General features: G+C 39.7%; 1 protein-coding gene and 1 long non-coding RNA gene across 4 annotated transcripts in view; one reads left to right on the top strand and one right to left on the bottom strand.

Moving 5' to 3' along the window:
* The window catches only part of LOC123362887, a 47854-nt gene that overhangs the window by 3030 nt on the left and 30836 nt on the right, over window positions 1–13988 (top strand). The gene's annotated exons all lie outside the window — the stretch shown is intronic.
* Window positions 4918–13988, bottom strand: part of KRIT1 (KRIT1 ankyrin repeat containing) — a 47652-nt gene continuing 38581 nt past the window's right edge. Inside the window, exons 14-17 of the mRNA XM_045003436.1 lie at window positions 11744–11831; window positions 10396–10602; window positions 9943–10059; window positions 4918–6882 (exon numbers count right to left, since the gene is read on the bottom strand). Coding sequence (XP_044859371.1) covers window positions 6814–6882; window positions 9943–10059; window positions 10396–10602; window positions 11744–11831 — 481 coding nt within the window. The 3' untranslated portion in view covers window positions 4918–6813. The remainder of the gene's footprint in view (window positions 6883–9942; window positions 10060–10395; window positions 10603–11743; window positions 11832–13988) is intronic.

The raw sequence follows: 13988 nt of genomic DNA, 5'->3' as shown, positions 1-13988 counted from the left end.
CAATCATAGTTCCTTGATTGTGCCAGGATTCCAATCCTTCCAGCTTGTTTCCCAGGCTTCTTGCGTTCATGTACATGCACAAACAGGGGATTCAGAACTTTGCCAAGTGAAAGCCAATGAAGTAGGATGTGGAAGAGAAGTTGCTGAAGTAGCAATCTAATTTCTTAATGTAAAACAGTGAAGAGACATGCATTTAAAAGTATTCAAGTATTTCCTTTTTCAGTTCCACTGGCATCCTCTTTCTCACCAGAGCTTCCTCCTACAGCTGGTTGAAAAAAAAGTGATATTCACAGGCCTTTTCTCCATTTCTTTCACTGAAAGTTGTTAAATTAATTTTTTCCACCCAGCTTCCTCTTGCATTAATGCTCACAGCAAATGAGCAGCGAACTGCTAAGAAGGAAATTGAAATTCTTGTGGATTTGGTAGCTAGAACATTCAAAATATTTCACAGTACTGCTGCAAGTTCCCAGGATTTTTTCAGTAAATGCTGCTTTGTTTGCAATTCCGTAGTTACTAACATACATAGTCTCCATAAGGTGTTGCCACAAGGCTAGTTAATGTCAACAACCATAAGTGGCATGCATAGTCTTGTAAATAACACAATATAAATATACAGAGGCTCATAAGGCACACAAAACCCACCACACTAATGGAAAAAAGAGTTATATCTGTCTATGCTTCAATTAAAATCCCTGGAGGAATTAAAACTGATTTGAAGTAAAATTTTGTGTTTGTTATATTACTTTTTATAGTGTTATCCTGATTGAAATAATCATCCAGTCTTATTTCAGCATTGCATGTGACGTTACTGGAGATGCCCACATGATAGCAACCAGCCAGAAACAGTTCACATAAACTGCAGAACATTTCCAGCCTGATAAATCAATGGTTTTCTCTTGCTCATGTATAACTGGGGCCAGATCCAAATAACATTTAAATAAATGGAAAACCTCCCACTGACTTTAGTGCAAATTGGGTTAGGTTTGTTATAGCTCCCAGATAGATTTCATTTGATACGGGCATGCACAGGATTAACATTTGGCGGCTCTTGGAGGGGCACTTTCTTCCTCCCCTGCAGCCAGAGCAGCTAGATCTCCCCCATCAGACCCAGAGGAGCTACCATCTGCCACCCCGGCCAGGCCGGAGGAGCTCGCTCTTCCTGCCCCGGCCCCGGAGGAGTTATGTGCCTCCGCTGACTGGAGAGGCCAGTGCCCCTGCTTGCCCGCCCATCCCATGCACACCCCTGATTTGAAAGTAAGGTCATGTGGAAATAGCCAGTTATCTTTCTAACACCACCTTGTCTGTCCACTGTGAATATTATGACTAATGCCTATTGCATTGTGTCTACACAGCAAATGGTATTGTATAGCATATGAATATGAATGGTATACACTGATGATCTGAACATTAAATTGTCAGGTTTTTTTTCAGTCTGTAAGATATCTGATATCCTCATGTAATGGTTTGTAGGGTCCAAACACCATGTGTAATAGACCTTTGATGGGTTGCTGGCTTTTGTCAGAGATCCTCAAATTAAGTGTGTGCTGAATATGCTGATGATGAATGTCAATCTTTTAATGTGCTATTTATTATGTTTAATATACTTAGAATAATATTGTAATAAAGCATATATCTATAATTCTCAAATGTGCTTTTACATGCATCAATAGCAGCAGATTTAAGTGTGACAACCAGCACATAGAACACCTACTACTGTAAGGAATATACAGTAGAACGTCAAAGATATAAACACCAGAGTTATGGGCTGACGGGTCAACCAGATACCAAGCGAAACTGGAAATAACCAATTAGGTAGCAGCAGAGATCTCCCACCCCCAAAAAGCAAATACTGTACTGTGCCTGTATTGCATCTTAAAGGTAGGCACAGCTGGGATGCCTGTCCCCACACCTCCACCGCCACCCCAACGCACGGGGCAGCCACTTACAGCAAGATGCTGGGGCTGCCAGTCCAAGGCAGTCAGAGCCAATCAGCAGAGCAGGAGCAGCGCTTGAATCTGCACCACTTTCACTCCTCCCCCACCCAGAGGGGGATGCACTGTTTTCATCCCCCTTCCCCAGGAAGGGAACATGCTGTTTTCTCTCTACCTGGCCTGGAGTGTCAGCTGCTGGATATGGAGCCCAAACTGCGCTTTGTTCAGAGTTACCAACATTTCAGAGTTATGGAAAACCTCCATTCCTGAAGTGTCCATAACTCTGAGGTTCTACTGTAGCCAACAGTGAGGTAGCATTGAAGGGAACACTTCAAAATTCACACACAACCCAATATAATCACCTAGGAATCATCTACAAAAAGGTAACAAGACAGCAATTTGTCATTCAGATATATGTAGCATAACTGCATCAATACTTTAGTTTTCATTTTGCTTATACCGTTATAGTTTCCTTACAATGTCTATGTTTATATTGATAATGCCTTTGTACCCATTTTTCTTTAATGGTACCTACGGAGCTTCCTTGCAGTTCCCTTGCTAACTTTGTAAATATGGGAACTGGACCAACCTTTCTTACAAGAAAAACTGATCAGCAGAATATTCCATCAATTGCAAATGAAGATTTTAGATCAGTAAACAACAACTTAACCCACCACAACTATTTTATGTTGCTAGGGATTTGATTAATTACATTCTTCATGATGCTATAATTATGTCTGATTCAGAGTTTACAATGCATTCAATTAATTTTCAGTCAAGAGAGCTTGACAAAAGCTTAGAATCAAAAGAGCAGTTACAGTCTGACATTTCTCTAGTGGGGTTGTAAGACCAATGTTTAATGCTGGCACTAAAATTTTAGGCCAGATTTTTAAAAATAGGAGCCTAAAATAAAGTCCCAGAGACATTAATGGGAGCTATCGGGTGCTTAAGTCTTATGAAAATCTGTAAGTTCATGTTCAGTTGGTTATCCATCATGACCCCTAGAGTCTTTTGCAGAGTCACTGCTTTCCAGGATAGTTCCCCATCCTGTAAGTGTAATCATCATTTTTTGTTCTGAGATGCATGATTTTACATCTGACAGTATTAAAATATGTAGTGTTTGAATAAGCCCAGTTTACTATGTGATTAATTACTCTGACTTCTCATTATTTACCTCTCCACCAATCTGATTCTTCTGCAAACTTTACCAATAATTATATATTTCTTCCAGATCACTGATAAAGATATTATATGTACGTATTAGCATAGTGCCTAGGAGACCTACTCATGGACCAGGACTCCACTGTGTTGTACAAATACAGAACAGAAAGTTTTTTTTGCCTCAAACAACTTACAATCTAAGTATAAAACAAGACAACAGATAAGATATAGATAGAAGGGGGAGCACTAGAAAACAATGAGACAGTACTGGTCAGCATGATAAGCAGTGGTCTCTGCACACTAGCAATCTGATCAGAGGCAAGCATCGATAGCTTGACAGTGAATGTGAGATGAAAGGTAGGGTGGGGATTAGTTGTAAAGGACCTTAAAAGTGATTACAAACAGCTTATATTTGATGCAATGCAGGCAGGAAGCCTGTGGAACAATTAAAAGAGAGGGGTAACATCAAAGGGATGGGCTAGAAAAGTGATGTTTGCAGCAGCATTCTGATTAGACATGAGAGAAGCAAGACTACACATTTGTCAAGGCTAGAGAGAAGGATGTTGCAGTAACTGAGATGCAAGATGGTGAGAGTTTTGACAAGAGGTTTAGCTGCATGCGTGGATGGAGTGGGGCCCCACAGGGATCAGTTCTGGGTCTGGTTCTGTTCAGTATCTTAATCAATTATTTAGATAAGTCAGAGAGAGTATACTTATAAAATTTGTAGATGATACCAAGCTGGGAGGGTTGCAAGTGTTTTGGAGGATAGTATTAAAATTCAAAATGACCTGGACAAACTGGAGAAATGGTCTGAAGTACATAGGATGAAATTCAGTAAGTACAAATGCAAAATACTCCACTTAGGAAGGAACAATCAGTCGCACACATACAAAATGGAAAATTACTGCCTAGCAAGGAGTACTGCACAAAGGGAACTGGGGGGTCATAGTGGATCACAAGCTAAATATGAGTCAACAGTGTAACACGGTTGCAAAAAAAGCAAACATCATTCTGGGATGTATTAGCAGGAGTGCTGTAAGCAAGACACGAGAAGTAATTCTTCCACTCTACCCCATGCTGATTAGGTCTCAGCTGGAGTTCTGTGTCCAGTGCTGGATGCCATATTTTAGGAAAGATGTGGACAAATTGGAAAAAATCTAGAGGAGAGCAACAAAAATGATTAAAGATCTAGAAAACATGACCTATGAGGGAAGTTCGAAAAAATTGTTCTTTTTAGTCTGGAGATGAAAAGACCGAGGAGACAGGATAACAGTTCTCAAGTACATAAAAGGTTGTTACAAGGACGAAGGAGAAAAATTGTTCTCCTTAGCCTCTAAGGATAGGACAAGAAGCAATGGGCTTAAATTGCAGCAAGGGTGGTTTAGGTTGGACATTAGGAAAAGCTTCCTGTCCGGGTGGTTAAGCACTGGAATAAATTGCCCAGGGAGGTTGTGGAATCTCCATCATTGGAGATTTTTAAGAGCAGGTTAGACAAACACCTGTCAGGAATGGTCTAGATAATATTTAGTCCTGCCATGAGTGCAGGGGACTGGACTAGATGACTTCTCACTGTCCCTTCCAGTCCTATGATTCGAACTACCATATAACTGCTATTCTTTTTATATAGTTACATTGTATTACAGATGACCAGAGGGAGGCTCCCATACAACTTATGAATACGAGAAAGAGTGGCAGAATCTAGTTCTCTGAAAATAGCATGTGCTGTGTTAAGTTATTCAATATTTATTTAGAAAAATGCATCTTTCATATTGGCTGGGATATTTAAAAGGCCATTTTTGCAAACAAGCAATTCATTAGATAGTAATAAATATATAGCAGTAAGGTTTATTAATTTTATTGTTAAATATGCAGACACTTATTTGTATATACAGTTTGTAACATTATACACTTCGTTTTCTAACAAGTGCTTGTTATAAAAAAGATATTCTGATATTAAAGCCAAGTGATAGCTGTGAATTAATTTAGAATCTGCTGTAGTATTCACTTCTGATAAAAGGCAATACAATCAATCTAGGAAGATTTACAATTAACTGCATGCCAATGAAGCTCATGTAGTTTAGGTATAGCTTTAAAGAAAATTCTATAGTACAGATCTTTTCCTGCATGTATTTTAAAAAATTGCCCACAGAGTACTTTATAATTTGTTAAAATGTACTGATTTGGGGATTCAGAGAAGTTTGATTGCAAAGATGAAAGTACTGCAAAGTGCTACAGTGCCTGGCATTGAATTGTTTAACTTTCATTTTAGAGGCAAGTGCGAATATTTAACTTTACCACAAAATATTGCACATGGTTTTAGCCACACAATTCCCATTAAAGTCAGTGGAAGCTGAAGTAAAAAACCTTATAGCACCCCCTGGAAAGTTCAGAGGTTAGTATAACAGGGTAGCAAAGAACAGGGTATAACAGGGTAGTTAGTATAACAGGGTAGTAGTTTGTGGTATAAAGATATATTTCAGACTCCATTTAATGATTTAAAATGTTCATACCATACTGTTCATAAAAATAAACCTAATTAATATACAAAAGGTAGATTAAAATATGTAGCAGTTTTACTTTAATTACTGTCATGGTAAGCAAATGTACATTTGCTTGTTTAGGGCAAATTCTGACAGCCATCTGTCCCTAAGTCTCTTTAAAATTATACAGTTTCCAGACTTCTTAAATATTATGAAAAGAAAACAATTATTCCATTACATTATATTAACGAGATCATATTAGAGCTTCCTCCTGCTCCCACTGACACTAATGAGAGCAGAATTGAATCCTCAGTAAACAGATGTCCAGTTTCTATCTCTACACTGTAAATCCCCAATCCTGCAAATCCTTCACTCTATGGAGTCCCAACAAAGTCACGTAAGACATGAACACGAAAACTCAATTAATGGAAACAACTCAAGTCCCTACTGCACAAAGTATTACTCAGTCAAACCTGTTGCAATACAGTAATTAAACTTAATACAAATTTGTTGGAATCCAGTAATTGTGTAAGCAGGGTATTGCATTGCAAAGTAATAATCACTAGTTTCAAAACATTAAATATGCTAAACATTTAATCTGCTCCTGAAAAGATTTAAAAATGTATTTCCTGATAGCTGTTCTGAGGCAAATTTCTAAAATAATACTGGTACATAAGAAAAAAATTAAACTTGAAATTAAATCAAGTCTTAACTATAAAATGTATTGAACATCAAATTAAAAACACACAGGGAAACTACAGTCTTCTAATTGAAGCGGAGAAGAATTTTACTCAATATATCTGGGAATACCTTTGGCTGTCTCTTAAGAGAGCAGGTTGCCTGTTAAAGGTTATTTGTACAGGTTTTACTGAATTCTACAGTATCACAAGTAGATTAATAACAGATACATTAGGGATTGGTTTAAGGCACTCTGAATCCTCCATAATCTGTTAAGAACAAGAGCACACTATTTTACATTTTAATCTCAATATCTTTCTTCTTGTGGTTTAGCTCAAAATTAGAATAGCTTATATTGAAGAAAAAATCTCTTTATAAAAATAGATGTTATATACTTTTTAAAAAAATAACCCATGCAGCTTCTGTACAAAAATCTATACAAATTTCACAACATATTTCATTCTGAGAAACTTTCATGCACATGAAAGACTTCTATTTTAATTAAAACAAAATTACTTCTGTTTAATCATAAAACACTGTTGCATAATCACTGTCCATCGCTGTCATTCATTTCGTTCAGTAGACATTAACTGGCTGTTTAATTTCATCAGCAGTTTTACGACAAGACCTGCCTACATACAGGGGGGAAAATCAAAAAATTGTATCAAGGATTTTCAGTTATCATAAAAAAACCCCACAGCATACTTAAATATATGGTAAACAAATTTATTCACCTCTGTTGCTAACACTTTAGATGATTAAAACTGAAGGTTAGAAATCCAGTTCACTTGCAACTATTTATGCTGTTTGTCTTTTATTTCTCTCAGTGAAATTGTATTCAAGATGTGGGCATACCATGGATTTATATAATGGTGTTATGATATTTTTTGTCTTATTATCTATCCCTTTCCTAATGGTTCCTGACATTCTATTAGTTTTTTTGACTGCTGCTGCATGTTGAGGAGATGTTTTCATAGAACTATCCACAACGCCTCCAAGATGTCTTTCTTGAATGGTAACAGCTAATTTAGATCCCATCATTTTGTGGGTATTGTGACAAAGTTCCTCCTCTACCTTGGTGGATCCTGCGCTTATTGGCAGATTTGCTCACCTCAGTGATCTTCCCCTCTGGTGGAACCCACAGTTTTGGTCAACTCCTCCTGTGTCTGATCAGGAGTTGGGAGGTTTGGGGGGGAACCTGGGCCCGCCCTCTACTCCAGGTTCCAGCCCAGGGCCCTGCAGATTGCAGCTGTCTATAGTGCCTCCTGTAACAGCTGCATGACAGCTACAACTCCCTGGGCTACTTCCCCATGGCCTCCTCCAAACACCTTCTTTATCCTCACCACAAGACCTTCCTCCTGGTGTCTGATAATGCTTGTACTCTTCAATCCTCCAACAGTACACTCTCAGCTCCTTGTGCCTCTTGCTCCCAGCTCCTCACGCACACCAAACTCACTGACTAACTGGGAGGCTTTTAACTAGTTCCAGCCAGCCCTTGATTGGCTTCAGGTGGCCCAATCAATGTAGCTATCTCCACTGCCTTCTAGAAGGATCTTAATTGGCCCCAGGTGTCTTGATTAACCTGGAGCAACTGCCATTTGGTTACCATGGTACTAGGGATTTGGTTAGCCTGGGGCTAACATACCTGTTCCTTACTACTTTACTGTAGCCATCTGGCCTTGCCCCATCACATTATACTTGGGATTATGTTTTTCAGTGTGCATTACTTTGCATTCATCATGATTGAATTTCATCTGGCATGTTGTTGCCCGGTCACCAAATTTTGTGAGATGCCTTTGTAACACTTTGCAGTCTTTTGATTTAACTATCTTGAGTAATTTAAGCTAGATCTAGTCTACCAATCCACACCCCAACACAGTTATACTGACCTAACATCCGGTGCAGACAGCACTACATCAACGGGAAGGCTTCTCCACTCGAAATAGGTACTGGTGGAGTACCTATGTCAATGGGAGAAGCTGTCCTATTGGCATAGATAGTATCTTCACTAAGCTCTACAGTGCTCTAAGTGTAAACCAGGGTTTCTCAAACTGGGGGTTGTGACCCCACAGGAGGTTGCGAGTTTATTACCTGGGGGTTGCGAGCTGTCAGCCTTCACACCCAAACCCTGCTTTGCCTCCAGCATTTATAATAGTGTTTAATATAAATTAAAACCAAAAATTTTTATAAGGGGGATAGTACTCAGAGGCTTGCTGTGTGAAAGGGGTCACCAATACAAAAGTTTGAGAACCACTGGCATAGACAATCCCTTAGTATCATATTCAGACTTTGCCATCTCACTGTTTACTCCTTTTTCCAGATCATTTATGAATATGTTGAATAGCATTAGTCCCAGTACAGCTCCTTGGGTAACCCTGCTATTTACCTCTCTCCATTATGAAAACTGACCATTTATTCCTATCCTTTGTTTCCTATCTTTTAACCAGTCATTGATCCACAAGAGGACGTTCTCTCTTATTCCATGTGTGATGCTGTGTAAAAAGGAAGATAACTAGCTATACTGATACAGTCACCACTGTTACAAAATTGCAATAAATCTTGTACAAAGTATGTTATATACAGTATCAATGGAAAAATTATAGACTGATAAATATTATTCTGTTTAAATCCATGTATCATTTTTGTAGATGAAGTTATGAATATCTGCTTTGTGTTTGTATCTCAAACATGTTGTTTTCTTGGGTGACACCCCACGACAGATTTGCATCTAGACTAGCCAGCCTGCTTAATGGCCTATTAAGGGCAATCAGCCGAGCCCCTCCTGGAGATGTTTCAGAGAGCACAGAGGCAATGGCTGTCCCATGATTCAACAAGGCATATAAGGACATGTGATCTAAGACTCCATCTTTTGCCAGTAACTTTCCATGCACTTGGGTTGAAAGTATAAAAGGAGACTGACATTGCTTCTTTGTCTTCATTCCTGCTCCACATCTCTGGACAGGATTTCTAACAAAGGAGAGCTTCGCACAAAGGACTGATGACCCCCAATCTAATGGGTGAACTAGAAAGACATATTACCAGCTAGCAGATTTACCATCACTGCTATAAACTTGATCTATAGACTTTGAAAGCACTTGTATGAGATTCCTTTAAGCATTTAATAACTCTCCTTTTTTCTTTTTATTAATAAACCTTTATTTTTTAATTACTAAAGGATTGGCTACAAGCGGGTATTTGTTAAAATCTAAAGTATATATATTGACCTGGGGGAGTGGCTGATCCTTTTGGATTAGACGAACCTTATGTATGATGAATCTGGTTGTCAGTAACCTCTCATCATAAAGACCAGATGCCTGAGTGATGATAGGGGGTGGATTACCTAAGGGGACTGTGTTTTGGCTTCTTGTTAATCCGAGTAGAGATACAGGAGCTCACTTTTGTTACTGGTTTGGTGAACGCTAAAGTTAGAATAACCACCAGTTTTGGGGCATGACTGCTGTTTTTTAAATCAGTTTGTCCTTACTGTGGCATTCTCAGTTGTGACTGACACCAGGCACAGTCACATCATGACTGCTTACTTTGTTTAAGAGACATAGATGAGGGACTTTGTGAAAGGCTTTCTTAAAGTTCAAGTATACTATATCCACTGAATAAGCCTTACCCATGTTTGTTGACTCCCTCTAGAATTCCAATAGAACTACAGTATTTAACTACATTTTTTCAATGCTTACCTGTTTGGTATGGACTATGAAGCTCATTTTGTTTTCCAGACTATGGATTTGAAAACAGGTATCTGCATCTCCTAACTGCCACATAAAGCAACCATACTTTAGACTGATGAGCAAACCCTGCAGTGAGAAATAGAAAATGTTAAGAATATTTTCTGAACTATAATGTGAACCTTCCTCGCTTCGTCTAAATAAGGTTCTGGTATGCAGTTAAGGGTACAGCATATACAATACTGAATTTTAAATGATCATCTGCCATAATATTAGGATTTCCATTTCCAAGAATTTAAAGCTGAAATTCCATATTTTTTAAGTTTTTAAACTTCACATATTGATTGTAAATGCATACAACATTTTAATTCTATGCTCAGATGTGAAATAAATCACCAGCACTTAGTAAACTCCCCATGCTCTTAACTTCTATGTAAACTGCCAGTAAAAACTGCTAACCCTCACCTTGGTTTCCATATTGAGGAGATGCAGTCCTTTTACATTTACTCCTACGTACACTCTGATGACTTTATGACTGCTTGAACTCGCCTTGGTGAATACCTGTCCTGTGAAAAAAGCAGCTCCATAGGTAGGAATTTCCCAGCAATTCTGCAAGAACATGCGTTGCAGGTGATGCATCTCTTTACTTACACCTTCACTAGAGCTGAGACTCTAGAATTAAAAGAGCAAATAAGTCACAAAAGGAACTGTTTTAATAATGCACATTCTTCAAATAGGGCAAAGTGGGAGCTGGTTTTCTTGAAGGGCTTTTTCTGACAATCATTCTGAAATGATGCCACACCTGGAATAACAGCCTAATAGAAGTGTGATGGGATGTATCAAACTTTTGATGCTCCCTGTTAGCAGGCCCTGCAGCCTTCGTGCACCCCACCTGAAGAAGGTGTCCTTCTGGGGGAAAAGAGCAGTGAGTTCAGACCTAAGTGTGTGTAGAGAGGTCACCCAGGATCAGCTGCTGGTGGAACCAATGAGAATTGGTCCTCAAGCAGTGAGAAGGGCTGGGAGCAGGTAGAATCCAATCAGGGCCTATCAGGGAAGGAAAAAAGGACTGGTTATTTCCTCTAAGGTGCAGTTCTGGGTGAACCTAGAAAAAAAGGAGGAATGATCTCCCTTGTCTTAATTCAAAAGCTCGGCCTGATCAGGGACCTAACTCTGACTACACCTTTTGATTGAGTCAGCAAAAGACTGGTTTGTTTTGTGCAATTTAAAGCCCAGATGGCCATCTTGAGTTAGCTATCAATTGACTTTGGTAAAATTAAAGGGAGCTCACTTCATGAGATGTGCCCTCGTTCAGATGAACCCATAACAGTCTCAATTTGTCAGAAATTCAGAACCGTTTTTTTTAAAAAGCGTTGAAAACATTTCTATTAGGTTTCATAAACTTACACTCTTCTGACTTATACTTTATGCCTAAATTGAATTGACAGTGCCCCTTGAAGCACAGTTAGCTGGCTGGTATCAAAGTAAAAAAAAAGATTATGACTTCAGTGACACAATTTACTGACAAACAAATCAACTTTTAATTTTATAATCAGAAAAAATGTTCAGACAGCTCAGTACTAAGATATGTTGTTTCAAGGTACAGTATATTTTACTTGAATGTAAAAAAATAAAAAATGGACTACTGAATCAGTAAAAAGAATGATTCACTATCAATTTTTAGCCTTACTACATTTCTGGCTTTGTATATTACTATTGTTATAATGCAGAACAGTAACAGAAAACTAAAGAAAAACAACTAAAGATTTTAAGACAGGATTTCCAGGACCTGGGGGGATACTGTTAATGTTCTTACCTTGTATTCATGAAGTATCCTATTTGTCCAGTGAGGAGCCTTACTTTTTAGTTTGGTGATGGGTACTATAGATTTAAGATTTTCTTCACTAAAAAGAAAAAAGCCAAAATATTACCTAGTTTTCCATCACTGAGCAAAGTACTGGACACAAGGCAATGTCTTCCAGCATGGCAATACTAATATCTTTAAGTATCAAATATCGGGATAGACTGTCAGCCCCAATTCAAGCTGCTCTATTATCATCTCAGCAGCTGAAAAGCTTTCCTAAACGGGTAGCTAAGGTTTCCCACTGACCAAGTGGAATCCTTAGCTTGTGTACAGCCAGTGTAGTTGACGCTACGCTACCTGTTTCTACCTACCCTGCACTGTTGGTGGTGCAGGGGTTAGGGATTCTAGGAGTGGGATGGAGCGCATGATGCTTTGCCTGATCCTAGCCCAGTACAGTGGTTTCCATTAGTAGCTCTAAATTATGATGGGGGCCATTTCAGCTTACAGTCAGCTTTTTCCCTCCTCGTTTTTTTCAGTTGCATCAAGTGTAAACTCAGCACAGCTGAGAATTTGTCTCATCAACTTCCAATTGTTACAAATGACCTGAAATCAAGGGTATAGGTGCAAAAATCCATTCGTGCACATTAGTCACTTGGTTTACAAAAGAAAGCTCTTAATTTATTTTTATGCACAATCAGTACAGGCAATATCATCAGTTTAGATGTAGTGTTCTTGTGTCCTGAAAAGTTTTTTCACCCCTGCAAATATTATGGTCTGAAAACAATGAAAAGAAAGCTTGGACAGTACAGAATACCTAAATTTCAAAAACTGTTATTAAATCACCAATATTGAGGAAGGGAACATTATTAAAGTTACAGATTTGAAAGGAAGATCTTTTGCTAAATACATGCATTTGTTCTAAATCAAGTATAGCAAAATATAAAATATAAACAAAAATCATGATGTCTGTCTTGCAAGAATAAAAAGCTAACACAAAGTAAAGTGAAAATGAGTTTTCTCAAGATTCAGAAAAAATGTTCCCTGTTTCCCTCACACCTAAGAACATACAAATGGCCATACTGGGTCAGACCAATGATCCATCTCGCAGAGTATCCTGTCTTCCAACAGCGGCAAGGGCCAGATGCTTCAGAGGGAATGAACAGAACAGGGCAATTATTGAGCGATCAATACCCAGGCGTCCAATCCCAACTTCTGGCAGTCAGAGGTTTAGGGACACCAAGAGCATGAGGTAGCATTCCTGACCATTTTGGCTAATAGCCATTGATGGACATATCCTCCATGAACTCATCTAATTCTTTTTTTGAACACAGTTATACTTTTGGACTTCATAACATCCCCTGGCAACGAGTTCCACAGATTGACTATGCATTGTGTGAAGAAATACTTCCTTAGTTTATTTTAAACCTGCTGCCTATTAATTTCACTGGGTGACCACTGCTTCTTGTTTTATGTAAAGGGGTAAATAACACTTCCTTATTCACTTTCTCTACACCATTCATGATTATATAGCCCTCTATCATATCCCCCCTTAGTCGGCTCTCTTCTAAGATGAACAGTCCCAGTTTTTTTAGACTCTTCTCATATGGAAGCTGTTCCATACCATGATCATTTTTGTTGCCCCCTCTGTACATTTTTCAATTCTAATACCGTATTGTCCCGAGTATAGGCCGCACTTTTCCCCCCTAATTTAAGTCTTTAAATTAGGGGTGCGGCCTATAATCGGGATCTTGAAAAAAAACAACAATAAAAATAGGGTACTTCAAATCCCAGCCACGGCGGGGAATCAGAGCGCTCTGGGCTGCCCGCCGCGGCGGGGAGCCCAGAGCCCTTTCAATCCCAGCCGCGGCCCGGGAATCAGAGCGCTCTGGGCTGCCCGCCGCGGCGGGGAGCCCAGAGCCCTTTAAATCCCAGCCGCGGCGGGGAATCAGAGGGCTCTGGGCTGCCCGCCGCGGCGGGGAGCCCAGAGCCCTTTAAATCCCAGCCGCGGCGGGGAATCAGAGCGCTCTGGGCTGCCCGCCGTGGTGCGGAGCCCAGAGCCCTTTAAATCCCAGCCGCGGCCGGGACTCAGAGGGCTCTGGGCTGCCCGCCGCGGCGGGGAGCCCAGAGCGCTTTAAATCCCAGCCGCGGCGGGGAATCAGAGGGCTCTGGGCTGCCCGCCGCGGCGGGGAGCCCAGAGCGCTTTAAATCCCAGCCGCGCCGGGAATCAGAGGGCTCTGGGCTGCCCGCCGCGGCGGGG

The sequence above is a fragment of the Mauremys mutica genome, chromosome 2, assembly GCF_020497125.1.
Source record: "Mauremys mutica isolate MM-2020 ecotype Southern chromosome 2, ASM2049712v1, whole genome shotgun sequence".
In the NCBI taxonomy this organism is placed as follows: domain Eukaryota; kingdom Metazoa; phylum Chordata; order Testudines; family Geoemydidae; genus Mauremys; species Mauremys mutica.
The sequence above is the reverse complement of the archived record's forward strand: the minus strand, read 5'-3'. Positions and strand labels throughout refer to the sequence as shown.